The 25,043-nt window shown below is 44.7% G+C and overlaps 1 protein-coding gene across 1 annotated transcript in view; it reads left to right on the plus strand.

The window, feature by feature from the left end:
* The first annotated feature begins 1,137 nt into the window (after nucleotides 1-1,137).
* The window catches only part of LOC306962078 (mothers against decapentaplegic homolog 3), a 45,324-nt gene continuing 21,418 nt past the window's right edge, over nucleotides 1,138-25,043 (plus strand). The window contains exon 1 of the mRNA XM_079555122.1: nucleotides 1,138-1,841. Within this exon, the coding sequence (XP_079411248.1) occupies nucleotides 1,639-1,841 (203 nt within the window). The 5' untranslated portion in view covers nucleotides 1,138-1,638. The remainder of the gene's footprint in view (nucleotides 1,842-25,043) is intronic.

The raw sequence follows: 25,043 nt of genomic DNA on the forward strand, positions 1-25,043 counted from the left end.
GCTGAGGGTGAGGCTGAGGCTGAGGCTGAGGCTGAGGATGAGGCTGAGGCTGAGGCTGAGGCTGAGGCTGAAGCTGAGGCTGAGGCTGAAGCTGAAGCTGAGGCTGAGGCTGAAGCTGAAGCTGAGGCTGAGGCTGAAGCTGAAGCTGAGGCTGAAGCTGAAGCTGAGGCTGAGGCTGAGGCTGAGGCTGAGGCTGAGGCTGAGGCTGAAGCTGAAGCTGAGGCTGAGGCTGAAGCTGAAGCTGAGGCTGAGGCTGAAGCTGAAGCTGAGGCTGAGGCTGAGGCTGAGGCTGAAGCTGAAGCTGAGGCTGAAGCTGAAGCTGAGGCTGAAGCTGAAGCTGAGGCTGAGGCTGAGGCTGAAGCTGAGGCTGAAGCTGAAGCTGAGGCTGAAGCTGAAGCTGAGGCTGAGGCTGAAGCTGAGGCTGAGGCTGAGGCTGAGGCTGAGGCTGAGGCTGAGGCTGAGGCTGAAGCTGAAGCTGAAGCTGAGGCTGAAGCTGAGGCTGAAGCTGAGGCTGAGGCTGAAGCTGAGGCTGAGCAGGCCCAGGCAGGTCTGCAGATCGTCGTGTCCTCACAGGAGCCTCGAGAGACGACTCTGGGCACGTTTTATGTTCCTGAGCCACAGAAATATGTGATCAGAGCTTCTCACACTCATGTCACAACATCAAATCAAACTCTCTCCTGATTGGACCTGACAGGCGGGTCCACAGGGAAAGCTCGTCTCATTGGTCGATGCAGGAGGAGACTCGACTCTGATTAGTCGCTGAGATCAGGGGGGAGGGACTTTACAAACAATAACGCAAGACCAGGAGGAAGATTTACATATTTTAAACAATTAGTAAAAAAAAAAATCAGACTTCTATCACTTTAAGCTTCATCCGGACTGAAACACTGTTTTTGTGGAATGAGTTGAAACACGTGACACAAGTTTCCCAGTGTTGAGTAAAGTCGATGTTAAAGTGCCAAACCCTGAGTAAACACTGCGTAACCTCTGCTTCACTTTCATTCACTGTTTGTGACTCGGGGCGTGCGTAATGACGCAGCAGCAGGAGCGGCCCGACGGGGGATTGTGCAATAATAATGTGTGCACAGTCCGTCCCAGCTGCTCCCCCCCCCTCTCCCCCCTCTCCCCCTCTCTCTCCCTCTGAATGGACCCTCGATTTGCATTCGCCGCAGACAAACTTCTGAAGCCTTCACTCCGGCGGACTCACCGGGAGCGCCACCGCGGGGACGAGCGAACACGGGCGGGTGCGCGTCCTCTCCGCGTCTCAGAGCGGCTTTTCCGGACTTCACCGTGACTTTTACCGGGGCTTTTCCAGCAGGAATCCGCGCTGAAGCCCTGCAGACGGGACTAGGTTCTGCGGCGGAGGGATAACTGCGCGCTGCGGCTGAGCCTGCGCCGCCCGTGCGCACACACAGACACGGGCACAGGCACAGGCACAGGCAGACCGTGCGCTCAAGTTGAGGTTTAACTTCGGGGATGTGTCTGCGCCGCGTCGCCACGGACTGAAAAGCGCCGTGTTTCTGCGGGGAGCGCGCGCGCGGCGGGGGGGGAGACGTTCTGCGGCGGCTCGGAACAAACTGTACCAACTTTCCCCCGACTGTGTGTGGACTTACAAAACCCCGAGGGGGACTCCCAAACATGTCCATTCTGCCCTTCACTCCCCCCATCGTGAAGCGCCTGCTGGGCTGGAAGAAGGGGGAGCAGAACGGCCAGGAGGAGAAGTGGTGCGAGAAGGCGGTGAAGAGCCTCGTGAAGAAGCTCAAGAAGACGGGGCAACTGGACGAGCTGGAGCGGGCCATCACCACGCAGAACGGCAACACCAAGTGCATCACCATCCCGAGGTAAGACCGACACACCGAGCCGAGCCCCGGGACGGAGGAGCTCCGCGGGCGCGTTGTCAGCGGAACAAACCGGAGTTCACTAATGACAGGCTCTGGGTGTGAGTGTGTGTGTGCGTGTGTGTGTGCGTGTGTTTGTGTATGTGTGTGTGTGTGTGTGTGTGTGAGTCTGCTCCTGTGCGCCTCTGCTCTGCTCCAAACCGTCCCCTCCGCGCGCCGCCGCTGACGTGTGTGTTTTGTCGGCGTGACTTTAGGTGAACTCGTTGACTGGGAGAGCCCGTGTTTCTGAGTGAAACTGCCTGTGTGTCGGTGCTCCCGCTCCTCCCGCTCCTCCCGCTCCCGCTGCTCCTCCCGCTCCCCCTGCTCCCGCTGCTCCTCCCGCTCCCCCTGCTCCCGCTGCTCCTCCCGCTCCTCCCGCTCCCGCTGCTCCTCCCGCTCCTCCCGCTCCCGCTGCTGCTGAAGCGCAGACGGACTAAGTTATATAACTTGGCCTTAATCTGGGCCGCGCTGCCGCTGCTGCGTAGGCGAGAGAAGCCGCGCGCTCCGCTCTGAGTCTGACTGATGGATTTTTCACATTCAGCTCGGTCATGACGAGCTGCAGCAGAGCCTCCAGAGCCTCCAGAGCCTCCAGAGCCTCCAGGGCCTCCAGAACCGCCCTCTGCAATGTTTATTTATATCGAGCCCAAAAGCTCTTTCGTAACTCCTCTGACCTTCACTGTTGTTTGGATGCCTTTGGGAGCACGTGCAGCCTCTGGTCTGTGAGGGTCTGAGGAGGTCTGTGGGTCTGTGGAGGTTTGAGGGTCTGTGGGTCTGAGGAGGTCTGTGGGTCTGTGGAGGTTTGAGGGTCTGTGGGTCTGAGGAGGTCTGTGGGTCTGGAGGTTTGAGGGTCTGTGGGTCTGAGGAGGTCTGTGGGTCTGTGGGTCGAGACAGTGGTATAGGGTGACGGGGTGACCTGCACCTCAGATAGTAGTGACAGTGTGAGATGTGGGACCTGGAGGGACAGAGGAATCAAAAACATGGACTGGATAAAGACCAAAAAACTTTATCTGAACAGGTGGTGCCGGTGACATGCCGGTAGGGACAAAGGAGTGAGGGGCAGGTGGTGTCCCGCTGTGTCCCGGTCTCTCCCGGTGTGTCCTGGTGTGTCCCGCTCTGTCTCGCTCTGTCCCGCTCTGTCCCGGTGTGTCCCGCCCGTCCGCCCGCCTGTGGGGAGGTGTGGAGGGCGGTGAAAGCTGAAGCTGAGGCTCTGGGACGCTCCCACATTCTGGATCATATCACGGCGTGCACGGGCCTGAGGGAACACGGAGCCGGAGTCGTGTTTCCTCTGAGCTGCACCAACATTAAAGGCGCAGAATCATCGTTTTACTTCAGCGAAGCAGCAGCTTTAATGACGAACAGTGATTTTAATTGAAATCTTTAAGCTGCTGACAGGACGTGACAGAGTTCAAGGTAAAGTCCTGAAGTCCTGTCAGCGTCATGTTTGTGTAACATCTTCTCAAACACATGAATGGACTGATCAAACCTGGTCGGTTCCTCTGGTTCATGTCTGAGTCTGAGTCCGAGTTTGGAGTTCAGGTTCCGGTTTGTTCCGGTTCTAATGGTCGTCCTGTTGTTCTCTGTTGTGTTCTGTCCACATTAGAGCTGGACGTTACTGACGTGAACATCTGGATATGTGTGGACCTTCTGTTTGTTTCTTCTGATCGGGGATAAAGTCGATGTTGTAAATGTGCAGGGGGTTGGATTATGGTCTTGTAGACGAAGTACAGCTCTGATGAAAGAGTTCCTCAGACTCAGGATCTCTGTTTCCCTCACAGGTTGAAGCTCAGAGCTCATGAGTGTGAGCTCCTGCACCTTCTCAGATCTCCCTCTCGGTTTCCCTCAGTGTGAGGGTAACTGTATATTTGTGGACACGTGAGTCCTGTTAACAAGCCCAGCAACAGCAGCACATGGAGCCACAAACAGACCGAGGAGGGGGGAGTCCCCGGAGCCGAAAACAATGATAGTATTGATTAGAGATTCATAATATCGGCCGATCTAGTGCCAGCAAAGAGCCGATATCACCGGGACCCAAAGTGACAGACTTCCTGTTTGCAGAAAGGCATTAAACGAGTCCGCCCACACTGTCCCGGCCTCGGGGCAGCAGAGAGACATCACTGTTAGCTACAAGTTTGTTCAACAGGAGTTTGACTGACCCTGAGTCAGTGTGGACCTGCTGTTTGTCCCTCTGAAGCTCAGAACCTGGAGAATCTGATCGCTGAGTTAGTTTAACCTCTGCATTGTATTTCTGATCACCAACCAAACTGCTGTGGCTTTTTATTTATTTTATTTATGTGTTTATTTGAAAAGGACAGAAGCATTGTTACAAATAACCGATGTTCATAGGCCTTAGAGCAGGGGTCGGCAACGTCAGGCCCTCCAGCAGAACCTCTGGCCCCCAATATGCTTTTGAGAAATATTATTATGCAAATAATGGATCAAATACCTGTTAAAGTATTCTAAAATGCAAGAAATAGTGTCTTTTTATAGTGTATGTTTTAAATGTCTTTGCAGAACATCCCACTTGCTCATATATAATGTAAAACAGTGATTCTCAACTGGTGGGTCGGGGACTCAAAAGTGGGTCGCGAGCCTACAGGGAACTTTCTTTCAATATGTTCCATCTGAAACTACACAGAAACACACTGGAGTCTGTTAAAGTTAATATTATTGGGTTGTTTTGACCATAATTTCAGTCTTAAAAGCAAATCAACCACTTGTTCAATAAAAACATGTGTAACTTTAGGCTACATGGTGAGCTTCGGCCCTTGGTGTTTTGGCTATGATGAAAATGGGCCCTGCCTTAGAGCCAACAGCTAAAGACATCAAATACTTCATACATTTACATAAATCATTTCAAATAATACAAATTAGAAAAGGTTTGCAATCAAATAGTATAAACGTCTGTTGTGTCCACAAGTTTGATTCAGTTTTCAGTTTCATGTTACATGTTTATAGACCAGACATTTGGAAAAACATCATTCCAAACATGTCGTGTGAGCTCATCGGCATCGATCTGCAGTGTCGATGGCAGGAACGAAAGCATAACTTCTCTCTTTAGAGTTTAAAGTTTTGATGCTGTTGTTTCAGGAGAAGCTTTAAAGTCAGTTTTTTCCACATGTCTTTGCAGATGAACCTGATGTTGTAAACGTGCAGCTCACATGATGGTTCTGTTTTCTGGTGTTCGACTTCAGTGTCTCTGGTTAAAGTCCTGGTGCATAAACACACGTGTCCTCAGAGACTCCGCTTCAGCCCGAGTTTATTCTGAGCCTCTGTAAACGGCTCCTCCCTCTCATTCTTATCTGCGGCTCTGACAATGAGCCCTTTCGGAACCGTGAGGCTCCCGGAATAACCCTCCTGTACAATTTCCACGAGCCGGTGCCCTCAGCGCCGCCGGGCTCCGACCTCCGACCCCTGGCCGCGCTGCAGTTTGACTTTACAAACACTTAGTCACAACAAACACAGCCCTGCACCGCGGTGAGTCAGGGGAGGAAACCTGTTTACAGAGAGAGAGAGTCAGCGCTGCAGGAGGAAAACTGAAACTGAAACTCAACGTTCCTCACGCGTGACAGAAGGACTGCGTTTGAATATCATTAGCTGATATATTAGTAGTAATAGTATAGTATAGTTGTATTGTAGTGCTTTATGTCATTGGCGTCTGTGCACTACAAAAAGTAAATATCAAGCATTGGCTGAAATGACTTGAACTGAGGAAATGTTTCTTGTTTTGAGCGGTTTTCACTCATTGAGACACTTTTCCTGATCGGACCGAGTTTGCTTTGCTTGTTTGAGGACATTTCAGACCAGTTCTAGGGGAAATCTCGCTTGAAATAAGAAAGTAAAATTGCCAATGAGACAAGACCAATTTTCTTTCCCCATCGGCAAAGAAAATGACCTGAAATAAGGACGAAACGTGTCGAAACGAGTCAGAAACATCTCAGAACAAGTGAAATAATCCAGGACAAATGCCCGAGAACTCCTTAACTAGTCAAAACAACTAACATTTGGATTATTATGCTCAAAATGAGATGTTTATACTGATCTAGTTCAATACTTTTTGCAGTAATGTGGGTCAGGTGTTTCAGGCGCCTCCTGTGTCGGGCTGTTCCGGTGAGGCCACGCCCCCTCCTCTCTGAAACACACACTGATCCAAACACTTCACTTTATTTCAGTTTGCAGCACAAACGATCCACACAAACAAAAGAAAAACATCATCCATGCACCAGTCCAGCGAGGTGCCCCATAACAACAACTGTGCCCCCCATCCATCCATTCATCCATCCATGTTAACCTCTTAACCCCCGCCTGAACCGAGAGAATTTTCTCCAGTTTAGCTTTACCCAAAACCTGTAGGCCAGTGTAACGCCTCATTTGAAAGCTAAGATCTACAAAACTCATCTAAATGGATCTTTTTCCTCACGTCATCAGATTTTTTTCCATTTTTTGGGGGGTTTTCAACTAATTTTGTAACTTTTTAGTCATTTCTTTGTCATTTTTTTAAATCAATTTTTTGTCAGATTCTTTGTCATTTTTTTGTCACATTTTTTGGTCATTTTTTGTCACATTTTTTGTCACATTTTTTTGTCACATTTTTTGGTCATTTTTTGGTCATTTTTTGTCAAATTTGTTGTCACATTTTTTGTCACATTTTTTGTCACATTTTTTGTCACATTTTTTGTCACATTTTTTGTCACATTTTTTGTCACATTTTTTGGTCATTTTTTGGTCATTTTTTGTCACATCTTTTGGTCATTTTTTGGTCATTTTTTGTCACATTTTTGTCACATTTTTTGGTCATTTTTTGGTCATTTTTTGGTCATTTTTTGTCACATTTTTTGGTCATTTTTTGGTCATTTTTTGTCACATTTTTGTCACATTTTTTGGTCATTTTTTGGTCATTTTTTGTCACATTTTTTGGTCATTTTTTGGTCATTTTTTGTCACATTTTTGTCAAAGTTTTCTCACTTTTTTGTCAAATCTTCATCATTGTTTTCATCTCAGTTCTGTCGCTACTTTCACACCTTTTTTCCAGAAGCTTTTGGATTGGGGTAAAGCCAAACTGGAGAAAATGTGGTCCGTTCAGGTGCAAGTTAAGGGGTTCAGGTCCTCTTTGAGCCTCATCTGTCACACACAGGCTCCAGAGTCATCTTAATCCTGGACAGAAGAGAAACGCGACCCGAGAGAGGCCGTTTTGTTTTAAAGTTGTGATCACGTGAGCGGCAGAGGCTCCTCCCCCTTCAGGGCCGCTCTGGCGCTCACGCCGCCGCCGCCCACACGCCGCCTTTAATGTGGGACGCAACAATCGCACTGATTGTTTTATCCTGAGGCGCTGCTGTGAGTCATGAGGCGTTCACTGCCACTGCGTAAACTCTCCTCAGCTCGGCTTCACTCACACTTTCTGGAACAGCGGCTCTGAGTCGGGTTTGGTTCAGTGTGGCTGGTGTCGGTCTGAGTCAGGTACAGGTTCATGAGGCTGCTGTTTATGTGCAAACATGAGCTGATGTTTGTGTGTGTGTGTGTGTGTGTGTATGTGTGTGTATGTGTGTGTGTGGCAGTCGTCTCACTGTCTGAACGGTTTACCACAATCAGAATCACAATCAGAATCAGAATGGGTTTTGTTGCCAGGAATGTTTTTTGGTCGATGGTGCAACATAAAAGGTGATTTTAGATGAATGGAAAACTATAACTTGACTTTACACCATGGTCTGGGTGAATACTGGACTCTGATTGGCTGGTGCATTATTTTGGTATAACCGCACACGTAGTCCGGTAGTTAAATCACTGGGATGTCACTCCGCTGTGGCGTCGCCATAGCAACGCATGACACAGCTGAGTCAGATAAAGGCGTAATTAGTGACTGACAGGAACGTATGAGATGGATTTAGTGTTTGCTAAATGTTTGTAGAGGAGAGTGAGCAGCTAGGTTAGCTACTGTTAATAACATATGAGCTTTACATTTCTATTGGAAACGGTTAAGGCTATTCATCATTTTCAGACGTACATAAAATGATCCTGCATTGAAGCATCTTTGTCTGGATTAGTAAAGTCAAACATAAAAGTTTGAGTTGGGGGGGCCCAGGTGTGAGCGACTCCACCGCAGCTGTTTCCATAAACAGGTGAGCTGGTTGAGCTAGCTAGCTTTAGCTTCAGGTTAAACAGCGTAAAAGTGAAATAATAATAATAATGCATTGGTGTCATACAGCGCTTTTCTGGACACTCAAAGACGCTTTACATTGCATGATTCATTCACTCCATACCTGGTGGTGGTAAGCTGCTATTGTAGCCACAGCTGCCCTGGGGTAGACTGACGGAAGCGAGGCAACCAGTCTGCGCCATCGGCCCCTCCGACCACCACCACTCACTCACTCATTACATTCACTAGGCTTCCTGGTGTTACCAAACGGTCTCCCATCCAAGCACCGACCAGGCCCTTCCCTGCTTAGCTTCCAAGGTCTGACGGGATTGGGCAGAGCAAAGGCGGTATGAATAACTGGTGCCCACGAGTGGCGCATATCGGTGTTTCCTTCCAGGGAAAAGTGTTTCCGGGTTAGTCCTGTTGTGTTGTGATTCTGTGCTGATGTTGTGTCGTTGAGCCTGACTGAGATCCTCGTAATAGCTGCGGAGAATGACTCGCTCTGAGACCAGCCTTCAGTGACCGGCTAATAACCCACACAAAATAGTCCCGTAGTCTGGCAGATTTAGGGAGTTTAGTCAATGAAAAACACATTTATTATAAATGTTAGGTTTGTGGGACCCTGGTATAAGCGGATTAAACAACGAGGAGCCGCGTTAGACGTTATAATGCAGGAGGAACAACACTGTGTCGGGCGTTAGAACCGTCTAATGCAGCTCCCAGGTGTTTAATCCTTACTTATAAGACTGTAAGGGCATGCGTATCATAGTTTACATTTAAACTATACTAAAGACTGCAACTATAGACCCTTTAACTGCTGACATCATCAGTGACAACATCTGTGATCAAGAGAAATAAGATTAAACTAAAACCAGTGATTAAAAGTGTAAAACTGCAACTAAAACATGTGGTCCTGTTGTGGCTTAAGACCAAGAGGAACGACATTGTAGACGATAAAATAAGGTTTATTTGATATTTCCAAAAACAGTTAAACATTTGTTTATTGTTACCATGACAACAGCTCCAATGGAAATAGATAGGAGTCTAACTTCCTGCCTCCACCTAAGCCCGGAATGGTCTATTGGACGCAGAAGAAGAGTGAGTGTATTTACAGATGTGCAGGTGCAGGTGTTAAAGGAACAGGCCAGTGTTCCTCCTGATCTTACCTGAGCTTAGACGAGTTGATGTGTACCTGTCTGGTCTTTGTGCACCTGTCTGGTCTTTGTGCCCGTGGAAGAGCGCGGTCACTTCACAGTCCAAATGCAAACAACATCTTTGTTCGTTTTGCGTAACTGAGCAGACAGGTACACATCAACTCGTCTAAGCTCAGGTAAGAACAGATCCCAGTCTGGAAGATCACTGGCCTGTTCCTTTAAGAGCAGGTACGAGTGTGGACGAACCAGACAGTCATGAGTCTGATGGTGGAGGGAAAAACCAGGATCTCTGAGTCTGTGTGGACCGTAACCTCCTGCCTGAGGGGAGAGGGTGAACGGTCCGTGTCCAGGGTGAGAAGGGTCATCACGCCTCCGGGTCCTGGAGCCACTCACCTTCTCCTCAGCACGAGTGACCAGTGTGGATGAGAGGGAGGGGGGCCTGGAAGGAAAGGCTTTATAAGTTGAGACCATTTACATCATATTCAAAATGTCTAACCTCTGCCTGTATGGATGTCTCTCCCTCGGTTATGGGGAGCGTTGTTTTTATTCTGTTTGTCTTGAATATGAAGCCTCTCTGTCTCTTTGACTCGGTATCTGAGCTGAAACTGTTGAGAAACGCTGCTCTAATGTTTCCTAAACGTCCTTATGGTGTTGGCTGTAGCGCTGCTGCAGCTCCGCAGTGTCACAACGATCTGTGGTTGTTGGTAAACGTCTCTCACCACATGTGGCTCTTCTGGCTTTCCCTTTCGGAGCTGTATCTGCCGTATCAGCCTCTTATCGGACACATTAGCGGGAGCAGACACAACAGTGGGACTCCCCGCTCTGAGGAAACTCTGACGGCTCGGCTGAATCCTGTGGATCAGCGACGCCCCCTGGTTTCCAAAGAGTTTGGGTTTTGTTTAGTCTTGTTCACTCATGAGTCAACCTGAGTTCAGAAATAAAGTCCTTTGTAGTTCTCGTATAAACCTGGTTCAGTCCGAGTTCAGACCTCGTCATGTTGCAAACAGACTTCGAGCCAGTGACTCTGGACTGAAGGCTGAGCAGGGGCGAGTCAGAGCCTACAGGGGCCCGGGGCAAACAGGGGAACCTCCGACAAAGAAGTGTCAGAAAAGCAAAAATAATCAATGCTATATTATATTTATCTCTCAGGCTGTGTCCGAATGTCCACCCTCGTCCCTAACCCTCATTCACTACATAGGCCCGCACTATATAGTCACTATATAGTCACTATATAGTCACTATATAGTCACTATATAGTCACTGATTCTCTTGGCGATTCGGACGCAAGACACGTCTTTCTCCGCGCTGCGTGACGTCACGCGCACTGAGGCTGCAGATATATATATTTTTTTATGTGAATTTATTTATTGTTACAAACGTTTATTTTATGAAACAGAACGACTGTTTTGGCACTTATACAGGCGTTACTGTCATCACAAAAAAGAAAATAAAAATCACCCCAGCCTGAGCTCAGAGACGCCGAAAGTCGGTCAGAGCCCGGTGTCCGAAGCACCGGCAGATTGAGCGACTACATCTGATAAAAGTCGCTAAACTCCGGGAATAAAGTATTTCTGTGATAAAAAACAAACTCAGAGACAGTGGAATATTTATGGATAAATACGAGTCAGATACTTTATATTTAACATGGATTTTACATGAATGACTTGGATTATTCCAGAGGAAGCTCTCGGTCATTTAGCTCCAGCTAAAGGTTAGCAGCTAACGTTAGCATCTTTTCACCGTAACCGTTTATATTTAGGTCGTTTATTCATGAGAAACACAAACACACGACTGAAACAGCTGATTTACTTCAGTCGTGTTTAGTTCAGACCTGTCTCTGTCAGGCTCTTCTCCCACTCTCCCAGTGCATTGTGGGAAATATTGACCCGTTTAGTGACCATCGATGCTCACTACTTTTCCAGATGCATTGTGGGAAATTTCGAGTGCACTACTTTTTTCTCTCTGGACATTCGGACACCCCTACAACATGTGACCACTATATAGTCACTATGGGAATAGTGTGGACATTCTGACTTTCTGAGTGACAGATTTTAGAGGCCGTTGTGGTGAACAGGTCTGAGCTCATTCCAGGACATGTCGGGGGAGGAAAATACTACGGCCTCTTCCGAGCAGATTGGTCTAACGCCAAACCGGATGTGCGTCAGCGTCCGCCATGATAAGAAGCCTCCGAATCGGGCTGTCAGTTAGGAAGGAGTTAAAGGAGCCTCAATGCTAACTATCATAACAACAGGTGATTTGGAGCTATGTGCCGACCCATAAGCCACTGCGCCGCCACGTCCCCTTCCCCTGGGTCAGGACGGGCCAACTGGGCAAATGCGGCTGAAGCAAACGTTCACTAACTGCACAGATCTAACGGTCCACCCCATGAAAGGTCAAGGGTCAGGAGCTATGGGGTGAGGACATAGAGGCTAGAATCTGATGGTTTCAGACACAGCCTCGGTTTTAACATTTTTAAACTCCGTATAGTCCCTTTAACATGTTAGTTTTCATGTCAGAGAATAAAAAAAGACCAAACCGACCCTGAACGAGGCTTGTCTTTACTTCAGGTCATTCACAAATACTGACACATGTCACGTCCTCCTGAAGGCTGAGGCCAAATATGGTCATTTCCTTCTGGAAGAACCCCTGGGCCAAAATACTGCAATTAACCATTTAACCTGAGGCTGTCCATTGTGTAGATGTGAAAATATTTGTATATGAAAACATAAAGTGACATTTGTTTTTCCCCATATTCACCTGCAGAGGCTGTAACATATTTGGAGATAAATCAGGCTTGACTCTCACACGTGTGCAGGATATATTGAGAGTTTTTGTTTCTGAGCCTGGATATTTGACACTGAGTCCTGACACAGACGGATCGATACAGCCGGAGCTGCTCATGTGACAAACGTAATGCAGAGCTGACTTCCTGTCATAAGGAGCGGCTCACTCACTTCCTCTGTGTGAAGTGATATTTATACTGTAGCTGCTGAAGGAAGTGGACTTTACCCGCTGTGAGGCGTGTGGTTAGAGCTGTGAGCTGCAGACGCTGTAAACGCCCGGGAGGGGTTTAAGCAAATCTGCAACAGTTTGAATCTGAGCGGCTTCAGCTGGACCTTTGAGTCGCCAACACAGATATGTGAAAGTGCTGTTGTAAAGCTTTAACCTCTTACCTCCCGCCTAAACCGAATGCATTCTGACCTCTTTGGCTCTTATATAGGCCTGTGTAACGCCTCATTTGAAAGCTAAGACCCACAAAACTGACCTTTTTCCTTGCGTTGTTGCTGTGTTGCGTCACCTTTGTTTTTTTTTTATGTTTTTTTTTTCTTTTTTGTCACATTTTTGTTTAATTTTGGTTGAATTTTTGTCACGTTTTTGTTGAATTTTTGTCACATTTTTGTTGAATTTTTGTCACATTTTTGTTGAATTTTTGTCATGTTTTTGTTGAATTTTTGTCACTTTTTGGTTGAATTTTTGTTGAATCTTTGTAACTTTTTGGTTGAATTTTTGTCACTTTTTGGTTGAATTTTTGTCACATTTTTGTCACATTTTTGTCACATTTTTGTCACATTTTTTGTTGAATTTTTGTTGAATTTTTGTTGAATTTTTGTCACATTTTTGTTGAATTTTTGTCACATTTTTGTTGAATTTTTGTTGAATTTTTGTTGAATTTTTGTTGAATTTTTGTTGAATTTTTGTTGAATTTTTGTCACATTTTTGTCACATTTTTGTCACATTTTTGTTGAATTTTAGTCACATTTTTGTTGAATTTTTGTCACATTTTTGTTGAATTTTTGTCACATTTTTGTCACATTTTTGTTGAATTTTTGTCACATTTTTGTTGAATTTTTGTCACATTTTTGTCACATTTTTTGTTGAATTTTTGTCACATTTTTGTTGAATTTTTGTCACATTTTTGTTGAATTTTTGTCACATTTTTGTCACATTTTTGTCACATTTTTGTTGAATTTTAGTCACATTTTTGTTGAATTTTTGTCACATTTTTGTTGAATTTTTGTCACATTTTTGTCACATTTTTGTTGAATTTTTGTCACATTTTTGTTGAATTTTTGTCACATTTTTGTCACATTTTTTGTTGAATTTTTGTCACATTTTTGTTGAATTTTTGTCACATTTTTGTTGAATTTTTGTCACATTTTTGTCATATTTTTGTCACAATTTTTGTTGAATTTTTGTCACATTTTTGTCACATTTTTGTTGAATTTTTGTCACATTTTTGTCACATTTTTGTTGAATTTTTGTCAATTTTTTGTTGAATTTTTGTCACATTTTTGTCATATTTTTGTCAATTTTTTGTTGAATTTTTGTCACATTTTTGTCACATTTTTGTCACATTTTTGTCACATTTTTGTCACTTTTTTGCCACATTTTTGTTGCGTTTACATCCTTGTTTTCTTCTCATTTTTTGTGGCTGTTTTGGTGCTTTTTCCCCAAGAAGCTTTTTGATTAGGGTAAAGCCAAACTGGAGAAAATGGGATTCGTTCAGGCGGGAGTTAAGAGGTTAAAGGAACAGGCCACCGTTCCTCCAGACTGAGACATGTTCTTTCCAATTTGGAGCCATAGGAATACACTGGGAGAGGCCAAATGCTAACAACATCTTTGGTACACATGAACTCGTCTAAGCTCAGGTGAGAACAGATCTCAGTCTGTGCCTTTAAGTTCGACTTTCTGGTCCCTGAATAAACCCTGGGCCGATTAACCTCTTAACTCCCACCTGAACGGAACCCATTTTATCCAGTTTGGCTTTACCCTAATCAAAAAGCTTCTTCGAAAAAAACACCAAAACAGCCACAAAATATGAGAAGAAAACAAGGATGTAAACACAACAAAAAAGTGACAAAAATTCAACAAAAAAATGACTAAAAATCAACAAAAATTCAACAAAAATATGACAAAAAATCAGCAAAAATGTGACAAAAATTCAACAAAAAAATTACTAAAATTCAACAAAAATTCAACAAAAAAGTGACAAAAATTCAACAAAAATGTGACAAAAATGAGACAAAAATGAGACAAAAATGTGACAAAAATGTGACAAAAATTCAACAAAAATGTGACAAAAATTCAACAAAAATTCAACAAAAATGTGACAAAAATTCAACAAAAAATGTGACCAAAATTGAAAAATGAAAAAACATACAAAAGGTGACACAACACAGCAACAACGCGAGGAAAAAGATCAGTTTTGTGGGTCTTAGCTTTCAAATGAGGTGTTACACAGGCCTATAGCCAAAGAGGACAGAATGCATTTGGTTCAGGCGGGAGGTAAGAGGTTAAAAAGCCACAAAAAATCAACAAAAAAAAGCAAAAAAAGGGACAGAAAATTGACGTGGCAAAAATGAGATGAGAAAGAAAGTGAAAGAAGTGAAGACGACGACACAAGGAAAAAGATCAGTTTAGTCGAGTGTATCGGTCTGTAGGTTTTCAAATGAGGCGTCACTCTGGCCTACAGGCTGTAAACCTCTCTCATTTGAAAGCTAAGGTTTACAAAAGTGACGGTAACTTTTTATTTGAGTTACGATCAGAGGAGTTTTTTCAGACTCAGACTGAGGTGTTTGGGTCAGAGGTCAGTGAGAGTTTCAAAAGTCCTGACGTGATCTCCTGTCTGAGTCACACAAGCCCGACTCTCCTCAAATACCCACGCCTGACTCATCCCAGACGCTTTTGTTTGGTGGAGGGGGGGGTCAGGTGGGGGGGGGGTCGGGGGGGTCAGGTGGAGTTCACGTCTGCCTCAGCTTCACTCACACAGAGGGGAGATCCTGTGTGTCACGTATGAACAGGTAACGTGAGCAGCGTCCTCTCTCTCTCTCTCTCTCTCTCTCTCACATGTGGGCGGGGCTTCTCTCCACATCCTGTTTGATATTTCACCCTTTCACCCCCACCGAAACCCAGCGCTTTCTCTCCAGCTCAGCTTTACCCAAATCTAACAGCCTAAAGGCCAGTGTGAGGCCTGACTTCAAAGATCTACAAAGCTGATCTCAGATTTGCTCTTGTGTTGTTGCCGGGTTCTCACTTTTTTGTTGTATTTTTGCCGCTTTTTAGTCACATTTTAGTCGCTTTTTTTCAGATTTGGGTTTTTGAGTTCCCGAAACTAAAAGCTTCTGGACTGGAGCTTACAGCCCATAGGCCGAGCCAGTCTAATTTGAAAGCTAAGACCTTCAAAACTGATCTAAATGGATCTTTTTCCTTGCAACTGTTGCCGTGTTGTCATTGAATTTTCTGTCACTCTTTGGGGGCTCTTTTTATTTGCATTTTCAGCACATTTTTCCTCACTTTTCATAGTTCTTTGTCACTTTTTTGTGTGTGTTTTTGTCGCATTTTTGCCGCTTTTTCATAATTTTTTTGTCGCCTTTTCGATGTGTTTTTGTGGCTTTTTTGTCGCATTTTAGTCAAATTTTTTGCCACTTTTTTATTGCGTTCATTTCATCCTCATTTCCTCCCGTTTTTGTCGTGATATTGACGCTTTTTCCAAGAAGCTTTTAGATTTGGGTAAAGCCAAACTGGAGAAAATATGCTTGGTTCAGGCGGGGGTTAAGAGGCAGTGCATTTTCTCCAGTCCAGCTTTACCCAAATGTAAAAGCTTCTGCTGGAGCTCACAGCCTTAAGCCAGAGTCACGCCTCATTTGAAAGCTAAGACCTACAAAATGGAACTATTTAGTTGTCATTTTTAAGCGATTTTGTCGTGTTTTGTGGCTCTGTCATGCCGGTCTGGTTGATTTTTTTTATCACTTTTTAGTCGTATTTTTGTTGCTTTGTCATCACTTTTAGTCGTGTGTTTGTTGCTCTTTTTGGTTGTGTTATTGTTGCTTTTTCAGCATGTTTTCGTCACATTATGGAAGTGTTAATCGCTTTTTTTGTCGGGTTTGTTGTTTCTTTTTTGTCACTGTTTTCATCTCATTTCTGCCACTCTTTTGTTGCTTTTTCATCACTTTTTAGTCGTGTGTTTTTTCCTCTTTTTTATTGTGTTATTGTTGCTTGTTTTTGTTGCTGTTTTATCACCTTTTTTTTAACTATTTATTTTCATTTTTTTTTCTTCTTAACAATAAACAGAAAAACAGAAACAAAGAAGGAGAAAACAGCGGCAAAACAAATAAACAAATAGTTAAATCAATAGCGTAAAATAGAAAAATAATGAATAAAATAATAATAAGATAATAAAAGTCTTGTAGCAGTGTGAATTTTGCAGCCTCCTGTATAAGCAGATATTACACACATATATATATATACACACATTCACACTATTTTTTGTTTTATACAACAAAACACGGGTACGTTATATCTGCACATAGATTATTATTATTTTGTCAAAGTTTAAGTTTAGCACACTTTTCATTTAGATTAGTTTTACATGAAACTCCAGTTGATTTCATGATTTTTACTTTATTACTACTTTATTTCTTTGTTTTATATATTAATTTAGCTTAAGCTACATCAGTTATCTATATTATATGATATAGTATGAGTAAGCGTAAGTCTCAAGCATAATTATTTTTTCTTATTTTTTTTTTTACTTGCCAAAATGAACACTGCTGAGCGTCATCAACCATGTTTAAATACTTATTTTCAGTCCATATCGATACATGTTATTGCCAGTCATGTCCAAAATAGTCTTTAAGGGGAGACCAGTCGTTTACGAAATTGTCCAAAGTTCCATCCAAGTGTCACTTTTTGGTGTAAACGTGCTCAGTCTTCTGGGTCCTCACATTCTTCTGATGGAGCTTCATAACCGGTCCACCTCCTGAGCAGCCGTGTGATGTTCTGACAGTGTAGAAACCTGACCTTGTAGTTCACAAACATACGGTGATTGTAGTGCTGGGTCATATTTCATGTTCCTCTGATGTTCCTGGAGGTGTTTGAACCTCAGGCTCAGGTTCCAGACTCTGAGCCAGAGGAATGATAAACGTTCTTCCCTTCGGCAAATCGACGCGTTGTGGATCTAAACCTGTCACTCACACAGAAGAACCTATGGCTGTGAGGCGAGGGGGCGGGGCTTATTCACTCACACAGAAGAACCTATGGCTGTGAGGCGCGGGGGCGGGGCTTATTCACTCACACAGAAGAACCTATGGCTGCGAGGCGCGGGGGCGGGGCTTATTCACTCACACAGAAGAACCTATGGCTGTGAGGCGCGGGGGCGGGGCTTATTCACTCACACAGAAGAAGCTATGGCTGCGGGGGCGGGGCTTATTTACTCACACAGAAGAACCTATGGCTGCGAGGCGCGGGGGCGGGGCTTATTCACTCACACAGAAGAAGCTATGGCTGCGAGACGCGGGGGCGGGGCTTATTCACTCACACAGAAGAACCTATGGCTGCGAGACGCGGGGGCGGGGCTTATTCACTCACACAGAAGAACCTATGGCTGTGAGGCGCGGGGGCGGGGCTTATTCACTCACACAGAAGAACCTATGGCTGTGAGGCGCGGGGGCGGGGCTTATTCACTCACACACAAGAACCTATGGCTGTGAGGCGCGGGGGCGGGGCTTACTCGCACAGACTCGGCACAGACTCGCTCCAGTTGTTGCTTCCCTGTCTGTAGGTGTGAGGTTTTGCTGGTGCCTTTGTGGTGTACTGTGTGTGTACTGCGTGTACTGTGCGTGTATTGCGTGTACTGTGCGTGTACTGTGCGTGTACTTTGTTCAAACGGCCGGAGACAGACAGGAATGTGGAGGTGATTACGCTGAGGCGAGTGACTCATCCTGGAAAGTCATTAGCTGCACTTGTGATTCTGTTTTATCAATGCTTTCATTCACGCCGAGGGTTTTCCCGACACCACAACCACCTGACGCATCCAAACCACTGCAGTGTTGTGTTATTGTGTCTTTGTGTGATACAAATACTGCAACTCAACAATACTCTCATGCAGCCTTTTCCACACGTGACTCATGTAGGAGAGAGAAACCGGGAGGGAGCCGGAGACTTTCATAACAGTGCATTTAGTGACACCTTTCTGACTTCTGTGTTGGCGCTTTACCCAGTGCATTTTGTCCAGTTCGGCTTTACCCAAATCTAAACGGTTACAGCCGATAGACCAGACTTACAAAACTGATCCAAACAGTTCTTTTTCCTCGTGTTGTAGCACTGTTTTTAAACTTTCTTTTTCATCTCAATTTTGCCACAATTTTGAACAAAATTGTGAGTTTCTCGATAAAAAATCTCTTCTGTTACTGTATAACTCCCTCATACTTCCTTACCTAAATTATGGCCTGGAAATATGGGGAAACAATTACAAATCCAATACTCGTCCTATTTTCCTACTCCACAAAAAGGCAATAAGAATCATCACTAAAGCAGATTTCTATCACCAACGAACCCTGAGCCCACTGAAAATCCATGATCTCGTTGATCTAAACACATTAGTAATAGTTTACAAAGTATAAAATAATCTCCTCCCTCCTCCAGGAGCTTTTTGAACACAGGAAAAGTCAGTATAACCTCCGAGGAACTGCTGTTTCCAAAAAAGTAAAAGCTAAAAAGAATAAAAAGAGTGGATGTATTGCTGTGGAAGATCAGTTAAAACTGTCCCAAACAGTCAAAGCTTTCAAAAAGTTGTTTAAAGCTGCTAAAATTCAAGAATATATAAGCTTAGGATGAACAAAGAAAAAAATAATAATGATGACATGATTTAGTTGATTTAAATTAACATAAAACAAATGTATGTAAACATATTTGTTGGAATATTGAAATTTATGTGACTAACTCCAGATACTTATGCTTATTTCTCTTCTGTTTGACACTTGATATTGTTCATTATTAATGTTTTTGTTTTGTTTTTCTCCCGTGGAAGTCTGTAAACTGGGTTAGGCGTAATAAGTTTTCACTTCAGCCTAAACCCTTTCGGTCGTGTTGTCCACAAAGAATTGGAAATGTTTTTACGTTTAAAGGAATGAACTGACCGAATAAACTACTACATGTGAACTTTTGTTGCTTTTTTGTGGCTTGTTTTGGTTGTTTTTGATATTTTTATTTTGTTTTCGTCCTCGTTTTCTTCTCGTTTATGTGACTGTTTGAAGCCAGACTGTAGATATCGCGTGTCTAAAGGTGTCGGTGATGTTTTGTCTGCGCTCACAGTCGTGTTTCTGGATCCATGGCTTTTGGTGAGCAGGTCAAAGCTCTGATGCAGATGTTTGTTTAAGGTGGGAGTGCTGGGCTTTCCCGGAGATTAGGGTTTGGTGACAGGTTAGACGATCAGCGTTAGACGAGCGATGGCGATGTCGTCACGGCCGCGGGTTTGTGGTGGTTAGTGTTTCTGTGAAAGGCGAGCTCATTTTATAAAACTGTGTTGCAGAACGTTCACCAAAACATCACGGAAGTTCCCCTCAGCGAGCGCTCGTGTTGGGGAAAGAGTTTATAACGAAGCAGTTTTAATCCTGTCGCTTTATCAGTTTGTCCTTTTTGAACACGGTTTCAGACTCAGAAACCGAGTCCAGCGTCTTCAGAGCCAAAGCTTTCAGCCGGTTCTTCAGAGAGAGACGATAATCAGCAGATTCTAAACAAAACTAAGAGCGGCTACAACACAGTGTGGCGCGTTTACATGCATGAGTCCTGTGTTTGTTCCCCCGACCAAATCAACAAACAAATCTCAATCACAGATGAAGTTATAAGCAAAAGTCTGCAACATAAAATATAGAAGAAGACGTCTCTGTCTCTTTATCGGCCTTTTATCAGAATGATATCTGCCAAAAGCCAATATCGTCCATCCATCCATTTTCTTTTCCATTGCCGGGTCGTGGGGGCTGTTGGAGTTGCCCAAATCACTTTGCACCCGCTCTTATGGCGCCCCCTGCAGGTGGCGGGTCCACAGAAGGACGGCCTCATGGTTCTAACCGGGCCTGTTGGTCTCTCAGAAGGGGGGTCTGAACCACTCTTTGTCTGACCTGTCACCTGTAGGACCTGTTTCCCCTGGGAGACCCTACCAGGGGCACGAAGCCCCCGACAACAGAGCTCCAGGATCATTCAGGCTCAAACCCCTCCCCCACGTTAAGGCGGCGGTTCCAGGAGGGGCCGATATTGTAAAATACAAAATATCGGCTTGATATATTGGTCAACTCCAGGTCACCAGGAGACACGGCCCAGAGGAATGTCCGTGGGGTATGGGGACCCGCGGGGGTACTTTAGCACTTGCAGGGGGAACTTAGAAACGCCTCCTATTGAAAAAAGCTTTGACTTCGAGAGTATTTTAGTGTTTTAGTGTTAAGTGAGACTCTGTATCTGACCCGTCCTCGATGCCGCTCGGGCCTGGAGGACGAGCTCCAGCGTGGGCCGGCGCTCTGGGACATTTGTCCAGATGTGGAGCCAGGCTGATGGTCAGAAACACCAGGCTGGAGGATTCCAGTTCCAGTTAGTCGGATTTCTGTGGAGAGAATCAAAACTACTACATGTTTTTGGAAATTTCCATTAAAACCTCTTCATTATGTTTGAGGGCGTCGCCATAGCGACGAGAACTCCCCATTTACTCTGATGGAAAAATGGTTTAACCTCTTAACTTCCGCCTGAACCGAGAGGATCTTTTTCCTCACATCATCAGATTTTTTTTCCATCATTTTTTTTTTGGGTATTCAACTCATTTTTGTTACTTTTTTGTCTTTTTTTTATCCAATTTTTGACGTTTTTTTGTTACATTTTTGTCATTTTTTCGTCAATTTCTTGTGACATTTTTGTGACATTTTTCCACTTTTTCATCAATTTTTCCGTTACTTTTTTGTCACATTTCGTGTGTTTTCGTCTCAGTTTTTTTCTCACCTTTTTTCCAGAAGCTTTTGGATTGGGGTAAAGCCAAACTGGAGAGAATGTGCTCGGTTCAGGTGGGAGTTAAGGGGTTAAATGCACATTTTTACCAAATGACAAGAGCAAGTGGAAACATTGTTTTTTCTCATTGTGTAGACCAGGGGTCGGCAACGTCAGGCCCGGGGGCCAAATCCGGCCCTCCAGCACAGAACCTCTGGCCCCCAAGATGATTTTGAGAAATATTATTATGAAAATAAGAGATCAAATACCTGTTAACCCCTTAACTCCCACCTGAACCGAGCACATTTTCTCCAGTTTGGCTTTACCCCAATCCAAAAGCTTCTGGAAAAAAGATGTGAAAATAGCAACAAAACTGAGACGAAAACAGTGACGGAAATGTGACAAAAAAGTGAGAAAAATGTATGAAAAAGTGGCAAAAATTTGACAAAAAAGTGACAAAAAAATGACGAAAAAATGGACGAAAAAAATGACGAAAAAATGTGACAGAAAAAATTCCAAAAATGTGATGAAAAATGACCAAAAAAAATGACAAAAAAGTGACAAAAATGAGTTGAATACCCAACAAAAATGATGGGAAAAAAATCTGATGACGTGAAGAAAAAGATCCTCTCGGTTCAGGCGGGAGTTAAGAGGTTAAAGTGCCCTAAAAATGTGAGAAATAGTCAGTATTTTAAAAATGTCCTGGCAGAACGTCCCACTTGGTCATTTTATATCATGTAAACAGGGATTCCAGACCCAAAAGTCAGTGGCGGAACCATTTTCAGTCTAAAGGGAACTTTTCTTCAGTATTTTCCATCTGAATCTTAACACAGAGTTCACTAAAATGTTTGTTATTGGGTTGTCTTGATCATAATTAAAGTTCTTTACTTTCGGCTACAACGGTGAGGCTCGGTGGTGGGGCTGATGGTGAAGCTCCTGGACCTGGTGGGCGTCTGCAGCTCCTTTTCCTTTACAGTCTAGACGTGTTCTGGTTTCTGGTTTCACGTGATATCGCCCGCGCTCTCACTTCAAACCCCGGGCCGTGATTTCAGCCTCGTCCTCTGTGAGGGAGATGATGGGTTTTCCAGAAGAGCAGCAGGAGGAGGAGGAGGAGGAGGGAACAGTCTCAGCTTTACTCCAGTGTGATTTCTCCAGAGCTTTGGCGTCTCCGTGTGCAGGTCTGGGAGCTGGAGACGGGTTCAGGCTTCATCAGGCTCGTGCACATCAGCGACAAAGCCAGAGGAGGAGGAGATCAGATCAGGAGGAGGAGGAGGAGGAGCGTTAGGAGGAGAGGGTGATGGGTTTTCCAGCTGCAGGAGGAGGAGGCACTGAGTGTGTTCTGTGAAGTACTCGTGCTGCTTGACTTCTGAAAACCCCTGAGTCTCGGTCACTCTCAGTTTCACCGTCTGTGTGGAGCTTCTCGTTCGGAGCAGGTTTGTCGGGTTTGGTGACGATTAAAGTGTAATTATCTCAAACTGGGGTGAATGAAAACACGCGTGCAGGAAGTGAGCAACCTGGAAAACTGTTCTATGACACAGTTTAGACACTTTTCAAACCAAATGTGTGTGACCCTCCAGTAGGGCTTTTCCACCAAGGTGCTGGTTCAGAGCTGGTTCTGGTGCCGGGTTGGTTCCATACTGACTTGGTTTCCCACCAAAATGAGAGCTGGGCCTGTCGTCATAGCAACGCTTTGGGAAGTCAACATAAAACATGGATAGTAACGTCTGACTACAGCCACTTCTGGTTATAAAATACAGAAAAATAAGTTTATGTTTCAGTCACAGCAGCCGTTAACATTCTGATTTCTTCTTTATAACTCTTGTTTAAAGCAAAACAACAGTTTCCTCCACAGAGTCTGTTTTGGAAGTTCTAAGCACAAACTAACTAATATTGATTGTTTGTTGGAGGAGAGAGCCACGCCCCCAGCCGCTGACATCACTGGTGCTCGTTTCTTGGTCCAGCTTTTCATTGGTTCCCAGATTTTGGAACCAAGAGCCAGCGTTTTTTTCAGTGGAAAACGAAAGAACCGGTTCTGAAACTGGAACTGGCCCAGAACCAGCACCGGCACCAGCCTGGTGGAAAAGGGCTACAGGATTTTAACCTTTTACTTTTTATACGTTTTATACTCACTACTGCCGCCTCAGGTCATACGTGTAACTGCAGCTTCTATATTAAGCTCGTGCATGACGGCGCTTCAGACTCTAAGTAACACCTTCTCAGTGACAGGATTTCAGAGGCAGTTGTGGTGAACAGGTCTGAGCTACACATTAGGACATGGAGGAAAAGACTTAGTTTTAACATGTTTAAACTCCCTATAGTCCCTTTAAGGCTCCTCCTCCTCACACCAGCGCTGACATTTGGAGTCGTGGTCTGTGTGTTTTGCAGCTTCAGGTCTTCAGGCCGTCCTCCTTCGTGGCAGAAGCTGCTTTAGCATCATTAGCTGTGGGTCAGTTCTCTCGTGATCCACTGTTTTCTCGTGTTGTTTTGCCGACCTTTAAACCGCCCGGATGTGACGACATCGCTCGTGTTGAAGTTTGAACGATGTTTGTCTCTTCACTTCATTTGGATTTAGTCAGATTTTAGGACATTTTAGTCAGAGTTTTAGTCTCAAAAACATGATGAACCCTGTGTTTTTCTCACTTTTTCAGGGCTTTATTTGTCGCTCATTTGTCACATTTTGTTGTGTTTTCATCCTGTTTTTCGTCTCTATATTGATGCTTTTCCCCAGAAGCTTTTCGATTTGGGTAAAGCCCAATGTGCTCTGTTCAGGGGGGGGTTTCCGCAGTCCCGGCCCTCCTCCCCGTGGTTGGTGTTTCCTCTGATCCCGCAGCGGCGAGCCTCCGGCTGCAGGGACACGCTCGCCGCTGTGGCCCTGACACTGTGTCTGTTGTCGTCCAGACTCCAGACAGGCCACGCCCCTCGCAGCAGCAGGCCGGCGGGGGCCAGGGGGGGGGGCCTCTCTGAGCCCATTGTCCCGCTCCGTATTATCCCCGTCCTCCCCCAACCCTGCGGCGTCTTCACCTCGGACACTGCAGGAACTTTATACCAGAGCAGGACATCGGACAGGGCAGAAATGTGAGCGTGATGTTAGAGGGATGTTCAAACTGTTTAGATGAAAACATAACGGAAACACGTGTCTAAGCCGGGGTTTCAGTTATACCATGTGTTCATTGTTGGCATTGATCTGTGGTGGAACACACACTGTGGCAAATATCTCTATAACTCTTTATGCTGGAATGATCTTACACTGGGGTTGGGGGCACAGCACATGCCCAATAGGAAAAGTCAGTAAGACTAAACAGTGAGATGCTTGTTTTAGTTGGTTTCGTCGTGAAATAAAGTTTAATTCGATGATAAAGCGTGTAGTCTGAGGGGGCGGGGCTTCTCTGTCTCTGTGGAGCACGGAAGCAGAGCGAGTCCTCATGAAAACATCTAAACCAGGGGCACGTTTGCGTCGTGGAGGCCGATTTTCATCTGGGCCAAAACGCCAGGGTCCGAACCTCAGCACTGTAACCGAAAGTAAAGAACTTTTTTTAACATCAGTGGTTCTGGACCCAACCTTAAGTCCACACACGGACTGAAGTTATGATCAAGACAACCCAATAACAAACATTTTAGCGAACTCTGTGTTAAGAGTTCCCGTGCAGATTCAGATGGAAAGTTCCCTTTAGACTGAAAATGGTTCCGCGACCGACTTTTGGGTCTAGAATCCCCGTTTTACATGATATAAAATGACCAAGTGGGACGTTCTGCCAGGACATTTTTAAAATACTGACTATTTCTCACATTTTTAGGGTATTTTAACCTCTTAACTCCCGCCTGAACCGAGAGGATCTTTTTCCTCACGTCATCACATTTTTTTTCCATCATTTTTTTGGTGGGTATTCAACTCATTTTTGCAACTTTTTTGTCATTTTTTGTCACATTTTTGTAATTTTTTTTGTCACATTTTGTCACATTTTTGTCACTTTTTCATCAATTTTTTGTATATGAATATGAATATGTTTGACCAGAGTCTCGTCGTAGCTTCCTTCACTCATCGCTTTAGCAGTTTCTCCTCTGACTTCTCCTTGTGGTTCTCCAGTTCCTCCTCCAGTTCCTCCTCCAGTTCCTCCTCCAGTCCCTCCTCCAGTC

Source organism: Gobius niger (assembly GCF_951799975.1).
Source record: "Gobius niger genome assembly, chromosome: 4".
Lineage (NCBI taxonomy): Eukaryota > Metazoa > Chordata > Actinopteri > Gobiiformes > Gobiidae > Gobius > Gobius niger.